Raw genomic sequence first — 20,614 nt, 5'->3', positions numbered from 1 at the left:
TTTCCCTTCGCGTAGAGCCTCCCCGAGTCGGAAGAGAGCGGCTTGCTGGACGCTCTGCAGAGGAGCACCTGCGTGGGAGAGCTGAGCGCCTTCGACATGGAGAAATACCTGAAGCAGGCCGACGTGTCGAGCAGCTGCGACGCCACCGCAGGGCACGCGACCTTTGACCTGACCGCCTGGGCCCACGAGCTCAGCAGCTCTCTCGGGAACCCAGAGGCAGGACGTCCTGAGGACCGGGGGAGCGCCGCTCAGCGAGTGGACGGTGAGACGCCACAGAAGCCCACGAGAACGAAAACCCGGGACGAAGACGGAGGAGAGGCGACGGTAAATACCAGCTCGAAGAGAAACTCCATTCCTCGCCCTCGGACATCTTTCAGCTCTGCCCGGCGCTCAGTCGGCTCGGGGCAGGCCTCCACTGCCCCGCCTCATGCGGCCAGAATTACAGCGACGTGCGCCGCCTCATGCGGCACCCTCACAGAACATGGCGTCAAGCCCGGGGATCTGAACAACACTCGGTCTATCTTAGAAACGCCACAGAGCGATAGAAGCTCTGCCGCCTCACCGAGGACCCCACCGAGGACCCCACCGGGCCAGAGGAACGGCCAGGCGAGCCCGCCTCGTTTTAAAGGTTCCTCTTCTCCGCCTCAGAGGGCGAGGCGCGCAGGGCAGCAGCAGGACAGACGCAGTCGTTCTCTGGAGAGGAAAGCGGCAGCCAGGATCCCTACGGCCGCTCCGCCGCCTCGCGGCTCTCTGGAGAAACAAGTCGGCTTCTCTTGCCAAAACACTCGGCCTCCACCGGACGCCGCGTCTGGTGAGTAAAACGCAGACGTTATGGGGCTGGTGGTTTTAAATGAGTCACTTATTGGTAGACGGCATATTAAAACATATTGCCACTGTGAGAATATTGAGGCGACATCTATGGTAAGAACACATCATTACACCCTCCAGCAGCAGACGGGTTCAAACAACACCAGAAAGCTGTTCCTTTGGATATGAGCGAATGCAACGAACGCTCTGTTTGTTAAAGTATAAAACATGCAACAGCACAAGGGCAATTTTATTCCTTCTGCTGTATATTTCAGGTAAAGTGTGCACGCAAGATTAAGGAAAATATGTGGGGAGAAGAATACAAATCACTTCATCACTCCTTCCAACAACACGCGTCCTAGTGGGTTGTACATGTCCGACCCGCTCGGTCCAGACTCCAGAATCTAATGAACACTTTCCTGAATACAAAGGAAAAAAGGGATCCTTTCCATAACATGAATGTCATTAACTCCATCTCTCCACTCCTGCATCGTGTGTTAAACAAGTAACTAGCGCTTTAGTTTTTAGTTTATTTATACATTGAAATGTTAAACGTGAATCTATCAGGACGCCTTGCCTGAAACTCTTGCCAATACAGACGTCTGTGTCTGTGTGTATTTTAACGGTACCTTTGTTCCTCAGACCTGCTGAAGGGGTTCTCTGAGCCCGGCGTGGAGGAGACTCATTGTAGCTTCAGACCGTCCACCTCTCCCCTTACTCACTCCTCTCCAAGTCAGACCTCCAGTCCCTGTGCTGATGAGTACGTATCACACTTGTTGTTAGACCTTCTTGTGGCTTCGGTTTTAACTTCATCCAAATTGATGAAATAGTTTCAGGACCGTTAATCTTCAAAGGTGTCTCTTGTTGGTGTAATGTAAGTTTCTACCACTGAGCGACGCGGGACATTCACATCCTGAGTGATTGTTTCTGTGTTGGTTCCCGTGTTGTCTCGTCTCAGCAGCGCGGCGTCCCCCGGGCCGGCAAACACCCGTCCAGGTGTTGACGTCTCTCCTCAGTCGAGCTGCTCCAGCCCGGGTCTCAGCAGGCTCACGTACATCTCCATGAATGACGGCACGGCCATACCGACACCTGAGAGGCAGAAGGTGCGGTAGGACGAGTCCTAGACAACTCATCTAGGCTCCATTGTTGTTGCACGAGTAGGGATGGGCATCTTAAGGATGGTTATTGTTTTATCAAAACTCCTATTGGTGCTTTTTTATAACCAAATCATTGCTTCCTGGATTAGGATGTGTCCTTATTCACTGCTTGTGTGTCTCTCATCCACCTTCACTATGTTCAGAGCAAATTGAAATAATGCTTCTCTTAATGTTTAAACGCTTATCTCTGTTGAACAGGTGTATTGATAAGGTATTGGTCTCTTGTGAAGGTTGTATTGCACTTACAGTGTTTTATCTTCCCCTGGTTCGCGCGCCTTCCTCCACCCGTCCCGCTGTGTTCTGCTTGTTGTCGCTTATCAACACTCTCGTCTTTAATAATTAGATTTTAATAGCGGGCGTCGGTACCCATCCTTAAGCGTGAGACATGAAGGTCTGTTCTCTTTTTAAAAGGAACGTTCAAAGCCAGGTCAGCGTCTTGGGGCGACGCTGGAGCTCTTCAACGAGATGCGTCTCAAACGCTGCTGTTTGACGGTGTTGTTGTTAAGTGTCCCGGGTTGTTCTGTCCACAGAACAACTGCACCATGCCGCTGAGCACCACCATCATCCGCTCCAGTCCCACTCCCCCCGTGGAGCCAGACGCACCGTCTGACCTCCATCTCCTCGGCCGGCCTAAAAGCCTGGACCGGGGCCACCCGCAGCATTCCAAGAGTCTGGACCCGCTCCCGGCTCAGCGGTGTAAGAGCCCGGAGCCGTCCCGCAGCGCCTCCAGTCTGAGCTGCACGCGCAGCCAGAGCGACTTTAACCACCACGGCCACGGGGACAGAAGAGGGGATCTCTCAGCGGGTTGCAGGAACCACAAGCAGCTCCCAAAGGCCGACGCCAGACGGCTCACTAAAGTAGACTCTGGCTACTGCAGCAATGTGAACATCCAGCAAAGCAGCAGCGCCGCGGCTCCCCAGAGCGCGCAGCCGTGGGGAGCCGCTAGCTCGGCGTATGCTAGCGGGCTCGGCAGGCCTCCGCCCTACTCGTCAGAGGGGCTTCACTACGTGCCCGTCCCCAGCTTCAAGCCCACGTGTGCCGGCCTGCTGGAGCTTCCCCACCACGCAGACGTGCAGTCCCTCCTCGCTGGACGCTCGCTCTTCAACTCCCAGCTGGCTCAGCAGTATTTAGGACCCGAAGCCCCGTTGCATCCTGGGGGCTACCACGTGGGAGCAACAGGAAACGGTCTCTTCGGCGTGTCCTCCGCAGGCATGTCTTCTCTGTCAGCTTTCATGAATAAAGATGCAGAGTTATGCGTCGCATATCGATAGTGATGCAACTGCTGTCTCCTTTTATTTATTTTTTTCAGGCATTCCCAACATTGATCTCACAGCGAGACACATCCATCCCTCATCGGATCGTCTGGGGATTTCTGGACCTGCTGGGTCCCATCACCTCCCCAGACTCCATCAGGGCCAGCAGGAGCTGGGACTGTTGGGGAAACCCTACAGTCACTATGGTGCAGAGCCGCTGGGGGCCGGTGGTCTGGAGGAACTGAAAGGTAGCAGTGGATCGTTCTCTCCTGCAAATCAGAAAAACTCTTATTTTGTAATTTCTTTGATAAAGTCTTTCGCTCAAGTCTTTTGCATCTCTGTCACTCGCTGACAGCAAAGCATCACATCGCCCTTCTCCTCCACCGGGGGGCAGCGTTTCCCCGCATCAGCTGTGCCTGTCCCTCTGTTGTCCTCAGGCCAGGTGGTGGTTCCAGCGGAGCTGCGGTTCCCTCACGCCTCCTGCGTCGGCATCGCCTCCCAGTCCTCCCTCAGTCTCTTCAACCCGTCCGAGAGATGGCAGCAGGTGTCGATCAGCGTCACCGGCCTGGCCATCGACGGAGAGAAGGTGGGCAGAAAGCACCGCGGTGATGAATTCGAGGCATAAAAAGTATCTTCAGAATTGTATTGAAATATCTGTCGAAACCAGCCGACGAACTATTGAAGCCCTTTTCCTGCCGTCCAGGTGGACAGCTTGCCGTACCAGTGGCTCATAGTGAAGAACAAGACCATCATTGCCCCGAAGAGCACAGAGGAGCAGAAGGTGTTGTTCATCCCTCCACAGGCGGGCGTGTACCAGTGCGTCTTGAACGTTTGCTCATGGCCCGCTTCGGCGGAGACGGAGGTCGCTGCCAGGGCCGCCATCTTTGCTAAACGGGTGGTGCTGTTTGCCATAGCAGAGAATCCTGCAATAGAGGTGAGAAATGACCCACCCGAGACATTTAAACATGGCGCACAGCACGTGGGACGGCCGTCTCAACTTGACTTTGGTTCTCAGGTTGAAGTAAACGAATCTGGCTGTCTGGATTTTGGAGACCTCCCTGCAGGCAGCGCCAAATCCCTTCCTCTCCAGCTGCTCAACCGGACTCGAGCCACCGTGCCGATCCGGCTGGTCATCAGCGCTGTGAGTCACCCGGACGTTTCTACCAGAGATGCACCGACGGACCGTTTCTTAGCCCAAGCAGAGAAAGAGAAAAGTATCTCTCGTTCTGTTTTAAGCTACTAAGAGGTCGTGTTAGGAAGTTAGACACATCAGCATTCCCTCTACTTTATATAGCTCTGAATCTCCAGCACTGTTTGTATTCTGGTGTATTGCATGACTGGACTGAATTACAATATGTCTGACTTTTAAGGCTTATTTTGGACTTCCAGTTGTGACAAATTTCAGCTTTATGTTTTCAGTCACGGAAAGATGAGATTGATCCGCTGGCATCTCTGATTCCTACATGTTCTAAAGCATCATCTAAACTTGCTTTGCTTCACACAGCAGTGAGCTTAATGAATCTCCTCTGAACGGTTCACATCTCATCTCTCCAGAACGCGACCGCGTGGCGATGCTTCACCTTTTCCACGAACCCCGTGTCCATCACCTCTGAGGCGGCGCAGCAGGCGGCGCCGCTGTCCTCTCCCTCGGTGATGAATCACGTGATGCACGCCAGCTACGGAGAGGTTAGGACGGCCGAAGGTCACTACGACCTCAATCGGCTCACTCGCGTTGTCGTTTGATGCTGCGTGTATCTGCAGCTTGCTGAGCGGCTGGCTCTGTGTTTTAGTTTGGTTTCTGAAAGGCAGAACATTCATCACTCCCAGAATGCATTGTGCTTTGTATTTGTTGCAGAATCCACAGGGCTTCATGGTGTGGGTCCACTTCAGGCCGCCTCAGAAGTACTCTGTTCCTTCAGGTAACTAACCTCACATCAGTTCAATCCATTTAGTTGTGGAGTGCATACGGGAACTGTTTATAAATGCTCTACAGCGACACATACAAGCATCTTTTAATGAAATCACAGAACGAACCCCAGTCCTTTGCTGCTAACGGGTTCTGCTCTGCAGGAGAGCTCGGCCCGGCTGACGAGTACAGCGCCCGGGTGGACATTGAAGTGGACTCTCCTGGCCAGTGTCATGTGATCCGGAGTGTTCCCCTCAGGGCCCGGTCTGGAATAGCAAGGGTCCACGCGCCTAAAGACCTCCAGGTACTATTTACAAATAAGTTGGTTTGCCAAACTTCACGGTAAGACGCGAGTCAGAAGCACACAGAACCCAACGGTGTGTTTTGTGAACCTGACAGAGAACGTTTCATTGGGTTTAAAGTTTCCTTCCTTGTTGAAGTTTCCTCGTCCTCTGAAGCGTTGTTGTGCTACTTTTGTCTAGACGGTCAGCCTGTGTGCTCCAGCAGGTAAATGCAGTCAACAGACGCTGCCATTAAAGAACGCAGGGAACATTGACGTGCAGCTGAAGCTCAAGGTAATTCTGACCTTTACTTTTCTCATTAGATTTGGGGTTTCAGTGAGCCTCTGTGACATTTTGGGCTCAGACTGCGGCTCAAACAGGGGGATTCAGTGATATTTTGCTCCTTTTTTTTCTTGTTGTTTCTCTCATTTAGGGCTAGACGATACGGCTGAACAATATAATTTCAGACTTTTCTGCATCACACCACGATTTTTCTTAAAAATAAACGAGAAAGACAAAGGAATTATTAATTTTCATCAAACTCTACTTCTCAAAAACAGGAGTTAGAGAAAAAACAAATGCATCCCTGAAGGAAAAACACTTTTTATGACACTAGATTAAACACGTTGGATGCAATTCCATTCACATCCCAGGAACACTGTGTAATTACCCGAGAGAAAGTGAATATTGATTTTTCATTTTTTTTTATGAAAAATCGATGGTCCTAAACCATTTAAAATGAATTGATTAAATCAAATTCATGCCCAGCTCTATACATCTATGCACCGCCTTTTCCTCCCTGTTGCCTCCCAACATTCAGCCCAGTGTAATTTTGCTGTCTGGTCCACAGCGTTGCCCTCCTCTTCTTCTCCTCCCTCATTGTCTCTCATTCATTCCTGTTTCAAGGGCAGTGATGCTGAGGACAGTTTCTCTGTGGCACCTGAGGAGCTGTGTCTGAGGATGGGAGAGGAGCAAAGCATCGTGGTGTCCTTCAAACCACAGGGCAGCAGGAAATGTCGAGAAAGGTACACATGCAAGTATTGCTATTGAAGTAACCAACTGAAGTCGAGCCAGTGAGACTTTCAGGGTGAACTGACTCCATTTTGGGAATAAAAGGTTAAGTTCACTTCACAACCAGGTGGCAACTTCTGATTCTGATGAAACAAATGCTAAAGTGGCTTAAAGCTGCATTCCCTCTCCTGACCACCAGAGGGCGACTCCTCTGGTTGTATAGAAGTCTATGCTTCATGTGTTAAAGCTGCATTCTCTCTCCTGACCAGCAGGGGGTGACTCCTCTGGTTGTATAGAAGTCTGTGCTTCATGTGTTAAAGCTGCATTCTCTCTCCTGACCACCAGGAGGCGACTCATCTGGTTGTATAGAAGTCTATGCTTTATCTGTTAAAGCTGCATTCTCTCTCCTGACCACCAGGGGGCGACTCCTCTGGTTGTATAGAAGTCTATGCTTCATGTGTTAAAGCTGCATTCTCTCTCCTGACCGCCAGGGGGCGACTCCTCTGGTTGTATAGAAGTCTATGCTTCATGTGTTAAAGCTGCATTCTCCCTCCTGACCACCAGGTGGCGACTCCTCTGGTTGTATAGAAGTCTATGCTTCATGTGTTAAAGCTGCATTCCCTCTCCTGACCACCAGGGGGCGACTCCTCTGGTTGTATAGAAGTCTATGCTTCATGTGTTAAAGCTGCATTCTCTCTCCTGACCACCAGGGGGCGACTCCTCTGGTTGTATAGAAGTCTATGCTTCATGTGTTAAAGCTGCATTCCCTCTCCTGACCACCAGGGGGCGACTCCTCTGGTTGTATAGAAGTCTATGCTTCATGTGTTAAAGCTGCATTCTCTCTCCTGACCACCAGGGGGCGACTCCTCTGGTTGTATAGAAGTCTATGCTTCATGTGTTAAAGCTGCATTCTCCCTCCTGACCACCATGGGGCGACTCCTCCGGTTGTATAGAAGTCCATGCTTCGTGTGTTAGAGGTCGCCTCTCTACCTGATGACTCGTTGTGCTCCTTGTGTCGCAGCCTCCTCACCATCCTGGTGCTGCCGTCGGGTCCTCAGTACGAGGTGACCTTGAGAGGAGACGTGGTCCCAGAGAACTCTGGGAAGTCCGCCGTCCCCTCCGCTGCCGGTGACGTTCCCGGCGTTTCCAGTGACGTTCCCCCAATTCTCTCCAACAAACAGTTGGTAGCCTGGGGAGGGGTCACTCTGGGACGAGCTGTGTAAGCAACTTTTCAGTTCCTCATTAATTTCACCTTCACTTGGTTGCAGAAAAAGAAAAAAAATGTTTTTTTTGCAATCAATTATTCATTGGAATGTAATCAATAAAAAAAGTCTGGGCCCAGTGGGCCTTCTTATTCTATTAAGGGTTGTGTAATGTTATTCATGAGAAGGGACATAGGGTCTCTACAGGGAGTGTTATTTCTCTGATGCTATTTCAACATAATGCACAATTTATTTATACTCATTGAAGGGAGGTAGAGTACAGACGCAGTAACGAGGCTCCGTCCCAACAGAACGATGCCTTCGTTAAAGGTTTAACTGATGCAGGTTTGACTTAAATGGAGGACATTTAGATAATGACTCTCAATCTCAAACAAAGTTTGTCAAAGGCGTCAAGTTCCACGCAGAACTGTGATCTCATAACCAACCGGCTCCATTGTTTTCCAGCCAACAGAAGCTGGTTCTTAGGAACAACTCGACCAACACCACCCAGCAGCTGCGGCTGCTCATTCGGGGTCAAGACCAGGACTGTTTTCAGGTCAGTTGTAATGCTTCGCTTCAAGACATCTCAACTTCACCTCCTCCTTTAGAGCATCATCACAAAGGTTTCCCTGTGTTTTGACTGCCTGCCAGGAATCACATGCAGAGTTTATTTTTCCTTGCATTTGTTAAATGTTTGTGACCAAAGGTGTATTTATTAAGGAGTACTGCACGAATTGGCATTGCATTCCTATAACATTATTGATCCCATGGTAGACTATTTTAAATAATCCGTCTCGCCGAACCGGAGACAATGTCTGTCTTTATTTTGTACATTCATCTTCCTTGAGCCTCGATCACAGATGTAGGGTGACCTAAAGAGGTACTTCTTTTCTCCTTTTTCAATTGTAGTCTTCCCAACACCCACCAAAGCTGACAGAAATGCAGCTGACTACTCACTGAAGTCTATGCTTTATCTGTTAAAGCTGCATTCTCTCTCCTGACCACCAGGGGGCGACTCCTCTGGTTGTATAGAAGTCTATGCTTTATCTGTTAAAGCTGCATTCTCTCTCCTGACCACCAGGGGGCGACTCCTCTGGTTGTATAGAAGTCCATGCTTCATGTGTTAAAGCTGCATTCTCTCTTCTGACCACCAGGGGGCGACTCCTCTGGTTGTATAGAAGTCTATGCTTCATGTGTTAAAGCTGCATTATCCCCTGACCACCAGGGGGCGACTCCTCTGGTTGTATAGAAGTCTATGCTTCATGTGTTAAAGCTGCATTCTCTCTCCTGACCACCAGGGGGCGACTCCTCTGGTTGTATAGAAGTCTATGCTTCATGTGTTAAAGCTGCATTATCCCCTGACCACCAGGGGGCGACTCCTCTGGTTGTATAGAAGTCTATGCTTCATGTGTTAAAGCTGCATTCTCAAAAGGCTTGATGCAACCTTTTCAGAAAAGAAAAGTACTTATTTTGCAATTTAACATAAATGCAATGAACCCCTAATGCAGCATCTGAAGAGGTGAAGTGTATAAATCTTTTCTCGTCCCTCAGCTCCAGAGCATGTTCAGTCTGGAGGAGCGTCTGACCCGACACGGGGAGCTGTCCATTCGGCCCAAAGAGGACGTGGCCGTGCACCTGCTCTTCGCTCCCACCCGGGTGGCCTGCATGATGGCCAAGCTGGAGATCAAGCAGTCTGGAGTCCGGCCCTCTCAGCCGGGGGTCAAGTTCACGGTGAGGACGGAGGACTCTGGCCTCTTTGCGTGTGTCTCACTTCTCTCTAATCTGACTTTTTTTCCGATAGGATTGTGATTTCGGTTTAATTGGGCTCCTGTATTTCCCCTCAGATTCCTCTCTCGGGCTACGGTGGGACGAGCAACATCATCCTGGAGGACCAGAGGAAGCAGGCCGACGGCTACGTGGCGACGCTGAGCGACGTCGCCGTCGGCCGCGTCAGCAAAGTGTGCCTGTGCGTGAGGAACACCGGCTCCAGGGCGGCGTACATCAAAGCCGTGGCCTTCTCCGACGTGCAGACGCGGTCGCTCGCGCAGCCCTCCGTCATCAGCCTGGCCCCGTCTCAGTTTGTGCTGAAGGAGAGGACGCAAGAGGTAGAAGAGTTATTACGATAACAGAGATAATTGTTTATTATGAAGAGCGACGGCCCTTCATGTAGCCTCACAGCTGTGGCGGCGCCGTGTCACTAGTCTGTGTGCTTCCAGGTGATCACTGTGCTGATGAAGTCCACCCAGAGGGAAGCGGCTCTGTGTCAGTCGGCCGACGCTCTGCTGGTGACCGTCTGCCTGTTCTGCGGAGACGAGGTCTCCAGGCAGCAGTACAGGAGGTGAGGCTTCACTCTGATGCTTCACGTTGTTGTGCTGAGGGAAGTTATAGCTCATCGTTAACTCTGTTCTCAGGAAAAGTTTATTACAAAGCTCTGATGTAACCAAAACGTCCTTTTGTCGCTTTGCTGCGTTGACTTCAGTGGAGACGCTCCAGACATAAACATCATCTTTTATATGCTGGTCAATTTTAAGATTTGTCTTCTTTCAGACTAGTGGAAGGAAAATATCTTTCACCTGAACCACATGCAGTACATTCACATCTTTAAAAAGGCTGTTCTCAGATTCCTAAAATAACACATTTCTGTAAAGGCAACGCTACTTTGCATATTCAAATGCATGATTTCAGAAAACCTGTAACTTCTGAGTTGTTCTCTTTTCTCTATTCACCTCCTTCACTGTTTCAACAGTAAGCTGTGTGCTCAGATGGATCCAGTCAGAACAATGCAGGGGAACCAGTATCTCCACAATAAGATCAGTTGTCTGGTCAGCTTTGTAACGCACACGGCAGCACGTGTGGTACACCAGCTTTCCAAATGATGGAAAGGCCGGTGCTTGTGTGTGTGTTTCTTCAGGTTGCTGCAGAGCAAACCAGAGGCTGTGAGGAAGGCTCTGTCTGAAAACAGTCTGCTGAAGAACATCTCCTTCAGTGAGGCGTTCCTGGGAGAGGAACACGTCACAGAGAGTAAGATGTCATATAATGCCAGTTAAAAGCAATGGAAGTAAAACCTGTTCAATAAGACCTTTTAAGCTCATACTAAAAGATCGATACTGAAGCTACACTTCTCCATCTCCTCCCCTTCTCTGCAGCCTACGACTTGCCCCAGCGGCCCAACGAAGCTCACATCTTCTACGGAAACATGAGCAAGGTCGTGGTGTCGTTGCTGGGAAGTCCCAAGAGCAGCGACGGCCCCGCGGAGCTGCTGCTGCCGTCCTCCAGGCTGCACGCGCACACCGGCGGGTACGGTCACGCTAACCACATGCTACGACACAACACGTGCATTCCTCTCTCGCAATGAGCCGTTGCCTTGAACTCTGGGAGAAAAAACACCACCGTTTTCTCACCAGAGACAAACAGAGATGTCTGGATGAATGGAAGTCAATGGGTTCGAGGTTAGGGCAGCTTTTAACAGCTGTGAATGGGGTTTTGATGTCGTTTCATTCAACTCTCACAAAACGTGCAGCATCCTCCAAGTCTCATTCATCCAACCTTAGTGTCTACAGTACAACGCAGTCTTTAATCGTTCTTTTTTGTCCATGCTTCACATGAGGAAACGCAAAGAGAGGAATAGATGAAGTGTTCCTCTTTTTTTTCTGTAAAAAGTGATACTGTAGTACTGCCCTTTATATTTTCCTCTTAAGTGTAGTAAATGAAATGCACCGTACAGCTGCAGTGTTCAGTTAAATGTTGTGTTCTTCCCAGCGGGAACGTGAACGTGTCTCTGGACGTGCTGCCGGTGAAAGGCCCCCAGGGGCCAGCGCTGAGGGCCGAGCCCTGCTTACAGGTACATGAGCCCTCTGTACGGGCCGATGCTGTCACTGTGTAGAGGGATGACATGCTGGTCCTACTGGAGGAGATGAAAGCTTTTGTTACACTGCGTTTGACATAAACACAGAAAGTAGTTCTCAGTGCATGAAGCCTGTTTCCTCTTCAGGCGTCGGAGCCGGTGCACCGGCAGTCTGAGTCCTGGACCGTCCACCCGGAGCAACTCGTGCTCGCGGCGCCCACCATCAGTGAGTGGGCTCCACACTCTACATGCATGTCATACAGCTCAGCTCTGAGCTGGTCGGCAAAGCGGTGACGCCTGACCAGAACCCAGTCGCTCAGATCTTCCCTTTTGCTGTTTCCAGACGGCACGGCCTCCACCAGTCAGGTTCAGATCCGGAACAACACGCCCAGAGAGCTGAGCTTTGACTTGTCGTGGCCGGCTCACTGCCTCACCATCACGCCTCAGCACGGAGTCATCGAGCCGCAGTAAGAACACACGCGCTCGTGGTTTCATTTGCATTTACCAAACGGTGTCGCTGGAACCGTTCGCTTCATGTTCACCGTTTAGCGGCTGTGGCAGTGCAGCCTCATCCCATGGGACCTTTTTTTAATGAATCATTTGTGTCCTGTTTTCTTTATTAATGTTCTACAAGGTGCCACCTGCAGATCTTGATCAGCCCCAATCCTTCACTAGCAACTAAATCCACCCTGCTGCCGTGGAGCGGACAGATTTACGTGCAGTGTGACGGTCAACAGAAGGTATGGGACGCCCGGGACCTTCAGCGCCTCGGCCCTGCTGACGGTCGCTCATGAATCTTGTGGCGCTGTGAGGACTCTGAGCAGAGTGATGGCTGCGAGGAGCCGGTTCAGAGGACCAGGAGCAGGTTTAGCTGCTGTGTTTAGAATATTGTTCCCGCTGTACAGTCAGACTACTGGTGATAACACCTGAACGTTACATCTCTATGCTTTCTTTTGACTAAAACCAGTAATGTGACTTCACTGCCGCCTGTTTTGATTAGTTTGTGTTCAGTTAATCTTAACTATCTGTCTGATTTTGTTGTGTATTTTCTTCTTTCTCAAATATGTTTTATTATATTGTGTTTAAAGCCTTTTTATATCTACATGTTAGCCTCCCAACAAACACATCTCCCACAGTTGTACTTGTAAAAGCGATCAGCACCTTGAAGTCACGCAAGCACGCCAACCGATCAATGCTTCGGTGTCTAAAATGTCACTCTGCTCCTTCTGATTGTAATGATGGCTGTGGCTGACCGTGTGCCTTGTGGCCTGCTTCAGCTCATCCGGGTGCAGATCCGTGGGGACTTGGCCCTGGACGTGTCCGCGGCCCCGGCAGACAGGACCCTGTCGGCCCTGCCGCCTCAGGCTGCCACCCCGGTGCTGCCGGCTGCCCGGCCCTCCCTACCGCCGCTGACCCCGCAAGAGCCTCGAGCCCCGCTGGAGATCAGCAACAAGACCATCATGTTCCCCACCACCGCCTCAGGGGAGGCGTCAGGTAGGAGGTGGAGGACCAGAGGAGTCGTAGACACCGTGATCTAGAGGCATAAAACCTTCTAAGTGACTCTCAACCTTTTGTAAGCTGAGGCCCAACTTCTGATCGTTAAAGACCGCCTGTATACATTCATACAAAGAAAACCTGAAGAAGAAAGACATGTACTCGGCTGGATATATGTCCGCCACAGTCAGCTGTAGGGGCCGACATCTCCCATGAATCCTACTTAAATGTCTTCAGGTTGTTGGTCTCCAGGTGCTCTGGCGCTCCTCCTGGTGCAGGTCGTCTTCCTCGTGACTTTAACACTCTTGTTTCTAAAAGCATCCGTCTCGTGTGGTCTGTTGGCCAGCTGACCGTCCCTTCAGTCTCCACCCGGCGATGTCGAAGAATATTTAGATGCAGAAAGGACTTTTTTTTTTGTAAATTGGCAAAAGCGAACTATTTAGCAGTACCACTTGTGCCCAGTAGGGGGCGCTCTGAGCCCCTCTGTGTGTCCTGTGTGAGGCTCACTGTGCTCCTCCTCCAGAGGCCCAGCTGGAGGTGCAGAACGGGGACGGGGAAGTGAGGTGGTACCTGTCATCGTTTGCTCCTCCATACGTCAAGGTGCTCTTTGCTTTTTATCGTCTTTCTTCTGTCGACAGTTTACGCTTCTTCTCTTCATCTTCCCTCCTCGGGAGTCACATTCTTCCTTTGGATTTGTAGTTTATTTTTAATAGATTCAGTATGTGAGCGTCTCATGACTCGTTAGTGACGTGTGTGTGTGTGTGTGTTGTGTAGCTTCACGTGTTGTCGTGTCATCCCTCTCTCTCTCTCTCCTCAGGGCGTCGACAACAGCGGAGACGTCTACCGGGCCACTTACACTGCGTTCAGGTGCTCCGGGGTCTCAGGCACTCTGGGAGCGATGGAGAAGATGCAGGTAGGCGGCAGCTGTTCTGAGCCTTTGTTCTCCTTTGTTTAGGTTCAGACCAGCGCCCTTAATCATTTAAGGGCATCTCAATTTCAGGGCTTCTTGGTTTAAAGAAACGTCTTTTTACACATTAACATCCGCAACAGCTGGAACAGTCATGAAGAAGACCTACACAACACTTCATTAACTCATTGTGTGGCTAAAAACTATCATCAAACTATAGATTATGGTTATTTATCCCAAATAAAACAAATCATCTATTTTTAATGTCTACTTTTATGGTTTAGGCCACATTTCGTTCATATGTTTTTAAAAAGTTTTCTTGAATACATTTGACTTTTAATATGTTGGGTTATTTTATCAACTTTATTCAAATTTAACAAACGTGCATATCGATTGTTTCAACAGCATATGAGTTTCTCAAAATGTACCTCCTGCTAATAGCTCTGTTCCATGTAGCTTTAGCTCTGTTCCTTTTAGCTTTAGCTCTGTTCTATGTAGCTTTAGCTCTGCTCCTTTTTAGCTTTAGCGCTGTTCCTTTTTAGCTTTAGCTCTGTTCCATGTAGCGTTAGCTCTGTTCCTTTTAGCTTTAGCTCTGTTCCATGTCGCGCTCCTCCGTCTGTTCTGCTGGGGAACCTTACAGGGAACCTTACATAAATTCTTCAGTCCTTCTTTGCGCTCATGGAGACCCTTTAAAATATATAGTTTGTGATTATTGTTTGCGGTTTCAAAGGTGTGGATGAGACTTTTTGAGCCTTTAGTTTAGTAGTTTTGTCGCTGCTGTTTGTTTGTTCCTCCTCAACACCGCTCAGAGCTCTGGGAGTGCGCAGGAGCAGCATCTCCACGGTGGACTCCATCACCACGGTGGACTCCATCACCACGGTGGACTCCATCACCACGGTGGACTCCATCTCCACGGTGGACTCCATCACCACGGCTTCCTCTAACGCTGCGCTCGCTCTCCCAGGTGCCCATCACGTTCCTGCCCCGCGACCGAGGGGACTACGCTCAGTTCTGGGACCTGGAGTGCCACCCGGTGTCCGAGCCCCAGCAGAAGACCAGGATCCGGTTCCAGCTCTGCGGCACAGTGAGGACACCTTGTTGCTTTAGTGTCACTCCAACAGCGTGCTCACGAGCACATGTCTGTCAGAGAACCCCACTACTAGCCTGCTAGCTTTAGCCATGCCGCATGGTCGCATGCTAATCGGTTGACTCTTTGCTTAAGATATGCGCCAGCTAGTCTGACAGATCTAAAGTGTGTGTGTGTGTGTGTGTGTGTGTGTGTGTGTGATGGTCACATTTAGGTTTGAATGGTGTCTGCAGTAGATGTAGCAGGATGTGAGGAGACTCTCACCAGCTGCTAGTTGTGAAGTGTTTACTGACTGTGTGTCTGAAGGGAGTGAAGTCTGGCCCAGTGGAAGGACCACAGGAGGGAGACTGCTCTCTGGTGAAGACCGAGGCCACGCTCAAGACCAGGAGGAGACCCGATGCCTCTGCAGGCAAGACCAGGTGAGACCCGGGTCACAGGCTGACGCCGTTTTAACCCCATGACTTTTTAGAAGAGTTTAATCAGAGTTGTCACGGTTATAGAAAACCTGGAAAAGTCATGACATTGTAAAATGGTTATTTCCAGGCCTGAAAAATGTCCTTGAGGAAAATTGAAAAGTCCCAAATGTGTAGTCAAAGTCCTGTAAATGTGTTATATTCATGTGTTCATTCCCGTTGAGTTTGAAATAATGAACATTTTATCACTTTGTACTGTTTACACACACTTCACACAATGTTAGCTCATGGGCGTTTGGTTTAAAGTCATGGAAATCAAAATGGTCCCAATGTGCATGAACCCTGCTTGATGTACCTGTTAACACACGTCTATCTTCCAGTCAGGAGGAGGCTGTGCGGCGCGGCGTGTACGCGCCTCAGGACCTCTACGCCTTCCCCGCCACGCGGAGCGGCGAGTCCAGCACGCTGAAGGTCAACATCCGCAACAACTCGCCCGACACGCACGAGGTGAGGCGGCTCACGAGGACGCGCCCTCTTCCTCTGGAGAGAACGCGTCCATGTGGAGCGCTTTCTATTCCAGACCCAGAGGAGATAAAGCCCTTTTTAAAGCTTCTAGTTTGACGTTTGTATTGTTTCAGATGCTCGCTTTGTGTTTTCATTGTATTCCATATTGTCAATACAAAGTGCACGACTGCCTTGGTGGTGTTGTACTGAACGATGACTGTAGTAACCCTAACCGCTGTGGTTTGTGTTGCATGGATCTGGTGTTTGATGCGTGGCTTCTCTAATTGACTTGCAGCTGACATTTGTAAAGCCCACGGAGCCGTTCCACATCAAGCACTCCAAATATTCCCTGAGGTGAGTCCAGCGGCCGCCACGCAGACGCCCTCCTGCTGCTCGACGCCTCCAAGTAGCTCGCTGCTAATGTTTAGTCAGGAATAGTGAGCTTGACTCCTTGACGCTGTGTTCCCACTGTGGGAGCCGATGGGAGCCGGAGGACACCGGGAGGCCTCTGTGTTGAGATCACTGAGGCCGGTTGTTGGGATCAGAATAACCACGAGCATCTGTGTCTTGACTCTTTTGTATCTCCACTGTTGTCATGCGTTTGCCACAGCCTGAGCCTGAGGAGGCCTCCAGCAGGTGTGTGGTGAGCGCCCCCTCCAGCATGGTGTGCTCATGTACTCATTGTTTACAGTGTTTTAAGGCTGTTTCTCATAGTCCAGCACAGAGGGGCATTTTTATATTTGCTTGTGAGTGTTTGAGTTTCATTATGACATCACAACTCATTCGTCTTTGTCGTTTGTTAGAAAGCGCTTTCCTCCAGTGATCAGGACATAGTTGTGTTGTGAGAGAAGAAGACTTCTTTATGAAAACATCGAACCCCACGACCTCCACCAGTCAGTTCATCAGCAATAAAGTTCACTCATCTAACTGAACGCAGACAGTTCTAGCCAATCAGAAGGGGGCGGGGTCAAAGCGCTGTGAATGAAGGTGAACCCTGACTGCTGCATGCCGCCGGCCGCCTCATTCCTCCGTTCATAAAGGAGGTTTCATGTGACCATGCATGTTGTGTGATGTGCTCCACAGTTCAGCTGTAAGTGGTTTTCTTGATTCTGCGTCCGTCCTCCTGACCGTCCTCCTGTCCCCCGTCAGGTCGCAGCACTACCTGAAGCTGCCCGTCCAGTTCAAGCCCCGGACCGCCGGCCGCCACGCCGGCGTGCTGCTCGTCCAGTCGGAGACGAGTGGAAGTCTTGTTATTCATCTGAGCGCTGAGGCCGTGCCTTCAGTCTGACTCCGCCTCCTCACGGGACGAGAGGCCAGCGAGCTCAACGCCCTCCTCCTCCTCTTCCTCAGGACTGCAGACGTCTAGTCGCTGAGCGACTGGAGAAAATAAATAAACGCTTGTGAATGATTTGTTCTGACTCTCCATCAGCCTGCAGCGCTGTGATGGAAACCATTAGTTCGGTGTCCCTTTTTTCTGTGCTGGTCTTGTCCTCGCCGCCACACTGCCAGTGGGGACGCGGTGCTTTGAGCCTCCGGGCCTCGACCCTGACAGTCATTTAACAAGACTACCTGACATTTAAAGACTCCCTTTTGTCATCTCCTTTAAACCAGAAACCTTCAGGTTTGTGCCTCGTCTTCAGGACGGAGTACCCGTTGGTTTCCAAGCGGTCCAGATGCTCGTGGTTCAGGCGGATCGGCTCCATCGGTTAATGTCTGGTATTGCTCGCTGGAGGCGTCGCCCTCTGGTGGCTGCTGGGCAGCGCGCCAGGCCTGCTCGGTGTGGTTTCCATGGCAAAACGGCGTTAATCACCCCTCCAGTCACAGAGCATCACCGCCCGCGTCCTGGAGCATCATGGGAAACACCTGACCTTCATCACTGGGAGCACTGGTTTCCTCCTCGTAGTGCCGTCACTGGCCGACGGCCTGAGATACTTTGCACACACTTTAAATAGTAAATAATGTAATATATTGTATGTACACATTTTAAATAAAGTTTTGTGATCAATAACCCGGCTGGCTTTAATCCTTTCAGACCGTGTTGTCGTCAAGAAATAAGTGGAAGAAAGTGAGTTGTGAAATATTATTTCATGACCTGACAGGCAGGTTTATTTGTGCACATTTCAACAACAAGGCGACTCAAAGTGCTTCACATAAAAGCTTCAAAACATATTGCAGATAAAACAAGATGTAAGAACATTAAAGAAAACGGTTAAAAATAAATACAAGTTGGCTTCAACAGAACCGGCTGTTCTGAGTCTTCAGCCTGCAGTCGACCCAGAAGACGCGGCTCATGTCTCTGTTGAGCTTCTTGCTTCGTCCTCACTGTCCGTGTCCTGAGGGCAATGAAAGCACGAGCACCCAGTTTAACCGTTCAGAGGAAGACATTACGGCTGTAAATAAAAGATGAGGACGAAATGGGATTAAACCAGCATGGCGTTTTGATGGCGCGCATGATGGTGATGATCATAAACTTTATTTATGCAGCACTTTTCTTAACCTCACAAAGTGGTTCACAACAATGCAATAACAGTAATGATGAACAATACAGATAAATAAATGGCAGTGAAATAAAAATGTACATAGAAAATCTTTTTATTTTTTCAAGGAGGAACTTTTCAAGCTGAGCTCAGCAGTCTGGGGGTCAGATGGAAGAGGTGGACATTCAGCACACTGAATGACTTTAAGTCCCTCTGTGGTCTGGCTCTGCTTTACATTCAATCACATTCACTTTGTATCGGCAACATTACGAATGTGCCTCAGAGGACTTTACAATCCGTCACGTGTCCCGGGACCCTCACCGTCTGAGTCCTCATCCTGCTGCAGGAGAAGAGAAGCCCTCTTTATGACGATCATAACAGTGCTGGACGCTTTGCCCTCAGCGCAGCGGCTGCAGTGCGCCGCGCGGCCTGCAGGTGTCGCCAGAGCGTCGCGCTGCGCGCCGCCGCTCCTCCTGACGGGGCCGCGGAGCAGCTGACGTGACGTCACGCGACATAACGCAGCTGCAGAGCGGCGCGCAGCGCGTGAGTGGCAACAGGTAGGCTGCGCGCGACCCCACTTACCTGCATGTATGTGTGTGCGCGCGCGCGTGTGTGTATGTGTTAATCTTCCTGCTGTGCTGGAGGCGGCGTGTCCTGGTGATGCGAGGTGGTGTGTCGGCTCGCTGTGCGTGTGTGTGCGTGTGCGCGTGTGTGCGTGTGCGCGTGTGCGCGTGTGTGCGTGTGTGCGTGTGTGTGTGTGTGTGTGTGTGTGTGTGTGTGTGGTGGAAGTTGCAGTTGAGTTGAAACTGTTTCCAAACTGCGCCAGAAAGCAGCGCTAAGAGCTAACGTAAGGCTAAGTAAGCAGGCTACACGCGCGTACGCGCGCGCGCAAAGAGAGAGAGAGAGAGAGAGAGAGAGAGAGAAGAGAGAGAGAGAGAGAGAGAGAGAGAGAGAGAGAGAGAGAGAGAGAGAGAGAGAGAGAGAGAGAGAGAGAGAGACCTCAGTGTTAACATAACTGTGTGAGGGCCAGCAGTAGAGTATGTGTGTGTTTGTGCGCGCGCGCCATCAGCTGATGAACAGCTGGCTGACCTGAGCTGTCGCTCACCTGTATGCAAATGAGGCATCTGTTGACGCAGCTTCACCTGGAGAGCTGTGAGTGGAACACCACTAATGGTGACCTGCACGTACACGTGCTGCTGGATTACTCATTATTTCATTAAACTCTTCTTTCAAGAGGAAGATGGTCAAAGTTAGATGTTTACATTTAGGAGTCAGCTGGTCACACCTGGAGCTGCAGGTGACAGTCTGGTCCCTCACAGGGTCAAAACTAGACAAAGTAAAAGTATTACATTTATTTTTTGTGAATGTTCACTGACTTCAGTGTTGAATACATTTTGTGACGATGGTGAACACAAAGAGTGAGTCCTGTAGAGCAGCTGCTCCAACAAGATCTGTTAATGTTTCTCATTAATGATCGGTATTAATATCAATAACCTGATTGGATCTGAAAATTATATCTGCTCTCTTTTTCTTTTTGTGGTCTTGTTGTTGATGGATTTGGCTCCAAATCTTGATATTTTACTACAAAATGATGCCTCTACTGGTTGAAACGTGTGTGTGTGTGTGTGTGTGTGTGTGTGTGTGTGTGTGTGTGTGTGTGTGTGTGTGTGTGTGTGTGTGTGTGTGTGTGTGTGTGTTTCACTCTTTGCTAATTAGCGGCTTCTCACCTCCGGAGGCGAGAGGCCGAGTGTGTGTGAGACAGAGGGGGAGGCGGTGGACTTGACTGGACTTGTCTGCCGCTGACGGCTCACCCTCAACCTGAACTCTCTCACACACTCCTTGCCCCCCCCCCCTCACCTAACACACACACACACACACACACACACACACACACACACACACACACACACACACAGCTCCAGCCAGTTGTCGGTGATGCGGCCCCGTCTGCCTCTGAGCTCATGTGACACGCTGGAAAACGTCACGGCCTCGAGTCTGTGGAGCGACAGCGCGAGACGAGGGCCAGCCTGCACCTGTGTGTGTGTGTGTGTGTGTGTGTGTGTATGTGTGTGTGTGTGTGTGTGTGTGTGTGTGGCTTCAGCAGCGGTCGCCGCCTCACAGGAGCCCAAAGCGTCTCGTTCAGTCGGGTGAACAGTTTCCTCTGTTTCCCTTCATGTTCTCATCTGGAGCGGATCTCTGTGCTGCTGGATAATTAATCAGGAATAGTTCATTATGTTTACGCCACCAGCTCCGGTTTCTTGGTCTAATCTT

General features: G+C 50.3%; 1 protein-coding gene across 1 annotated transcript in view; it reads left to right on the top strand.

Moving 5' to 3' along the window:
* cep192 (centrosomal protein 192) overlaps nt 1-17,276 on the top strand; it is a 32,130-nt gene extending 14,854 nt beyond the window's left edge. Inside the window, exons 29-60 of the mRNA XM_068569813.1 lie at nt 16-811; nt 1,450-1,567; nt 1,766-1,910; nt 2,495-3,173; nt 3,274-3,465; nt 3,655-3,803; nt 3,921-4,151; nt 4,233-4,358; nt 4,772-4,903; nt 5,073-5,136; nt 5,288-5,427; nt 5,606-5,698; nt 6,311-6,429; nt 7,437-7,634; nt 8,083-8,173; nt 9,169-9,348; nt 9,462-9,722; nt 9,834-9,955; nt 10,529-10,638; nt 10,764-10,914; nt 11,377-11,458; nt 11,609-11,687; nt 11,805-11,928; nt 12,096-12,201; nt 12,739-12,955; nt 13,479-13,555; nt 13,773-13,868; nt 14,827-14,946; nt 15,256-15,368; nt 15,743-15,869; nt 16,162-16,220; nt 17,016-17,276. Of these exons, the coding sequence (XP_068425914.1) occupies nt 16-811; nt 1,450-1,567; nt 1,766-1,910; nt 2,495-3,173; nt 3,274-3,465; nt 3,655-3,803; nt 3,921-4,151; nt 4,233-4,358; nt 4,772-4,903; nt 5,073-5,136; nt 5,288-5,427; nt 5,606-5,698; nt 6,311-6,429; nt 7,437-7,634; nt 8,083-8,173; nt 9,169-9,348; nt 9,462-9,722; nt 9,834-9,955; nt 10,529-10,638; nt 10,764-10,914; nt 11,377-11,458; nt 11,609-11,687; nt 11,805-11,928; nt 12,096-12,201; nt 12,739-12,955; nt 13,479-13,555; nt 13,773-13,868; nt 14,827-14,946; nt 15,256-15,368; nt 15,743-15,869; nt 16,162-16,220; nt 17,016-17,154 (5,436 nt within the window). The 3' untranslated portion in view covers nt 17,155-17,276. The remainder of the gene's footprint in view (nt 1-15; nt 812-1,449; nt 1,568-1,765; nt 1,911-2,494; nt 3,174-3,273; nt 3,466-3,654; nt 3,804-3,920; nt 4,152-4,232; nt 4,359-4,771; nt 4,904-5,072; nt 5,137-5,287; nt 5,428-5,605; nt 5,699-6,310; nt 6,430-7,436; nt 7,635-8,082; nt 8,174-9,168; nt 9,349-9,461; nt 9,723-9,833; nt 9,956-10,528; nt 10,639-10,763; nt 10,915-11,376; nt 11,459-11,608; nt 11,688-11,804; nt 11,929-12,095; nt 12,202-12,738; nt 12,956-13,478; nt 13,556-13,772; nt 13,869-14,826; nt 14,947-15,255; nt 15,369-15,742; nt 15,870-16,161; nt 16,221-17,015) is intronic.
* The last annotated feature ends 3,338 nt before the right edge of the window (nt 17,277-20,614 follow it).

This window comes from Clinocottus analis, unplaced genomic scaffold, assembly GCF_023055335.1.
Source record: "Clinocottus analis isolate CAN_PGR_092001 unplaced genomic scaffold, fCliAna1.0.p SCAF_9, whole genome shotgun sequence".
In the NCBI taxonomy this organism is placed as follows: domain Eukaryota; kingdom Metazoa; phylum Chordata; class Actinopteri; order Perciformes; family Cottidae; genus Clinocottus; species Clinocottus analis.
This window is presented reverse-complemented; position numbering and strand designations above follow the sequence as displayed.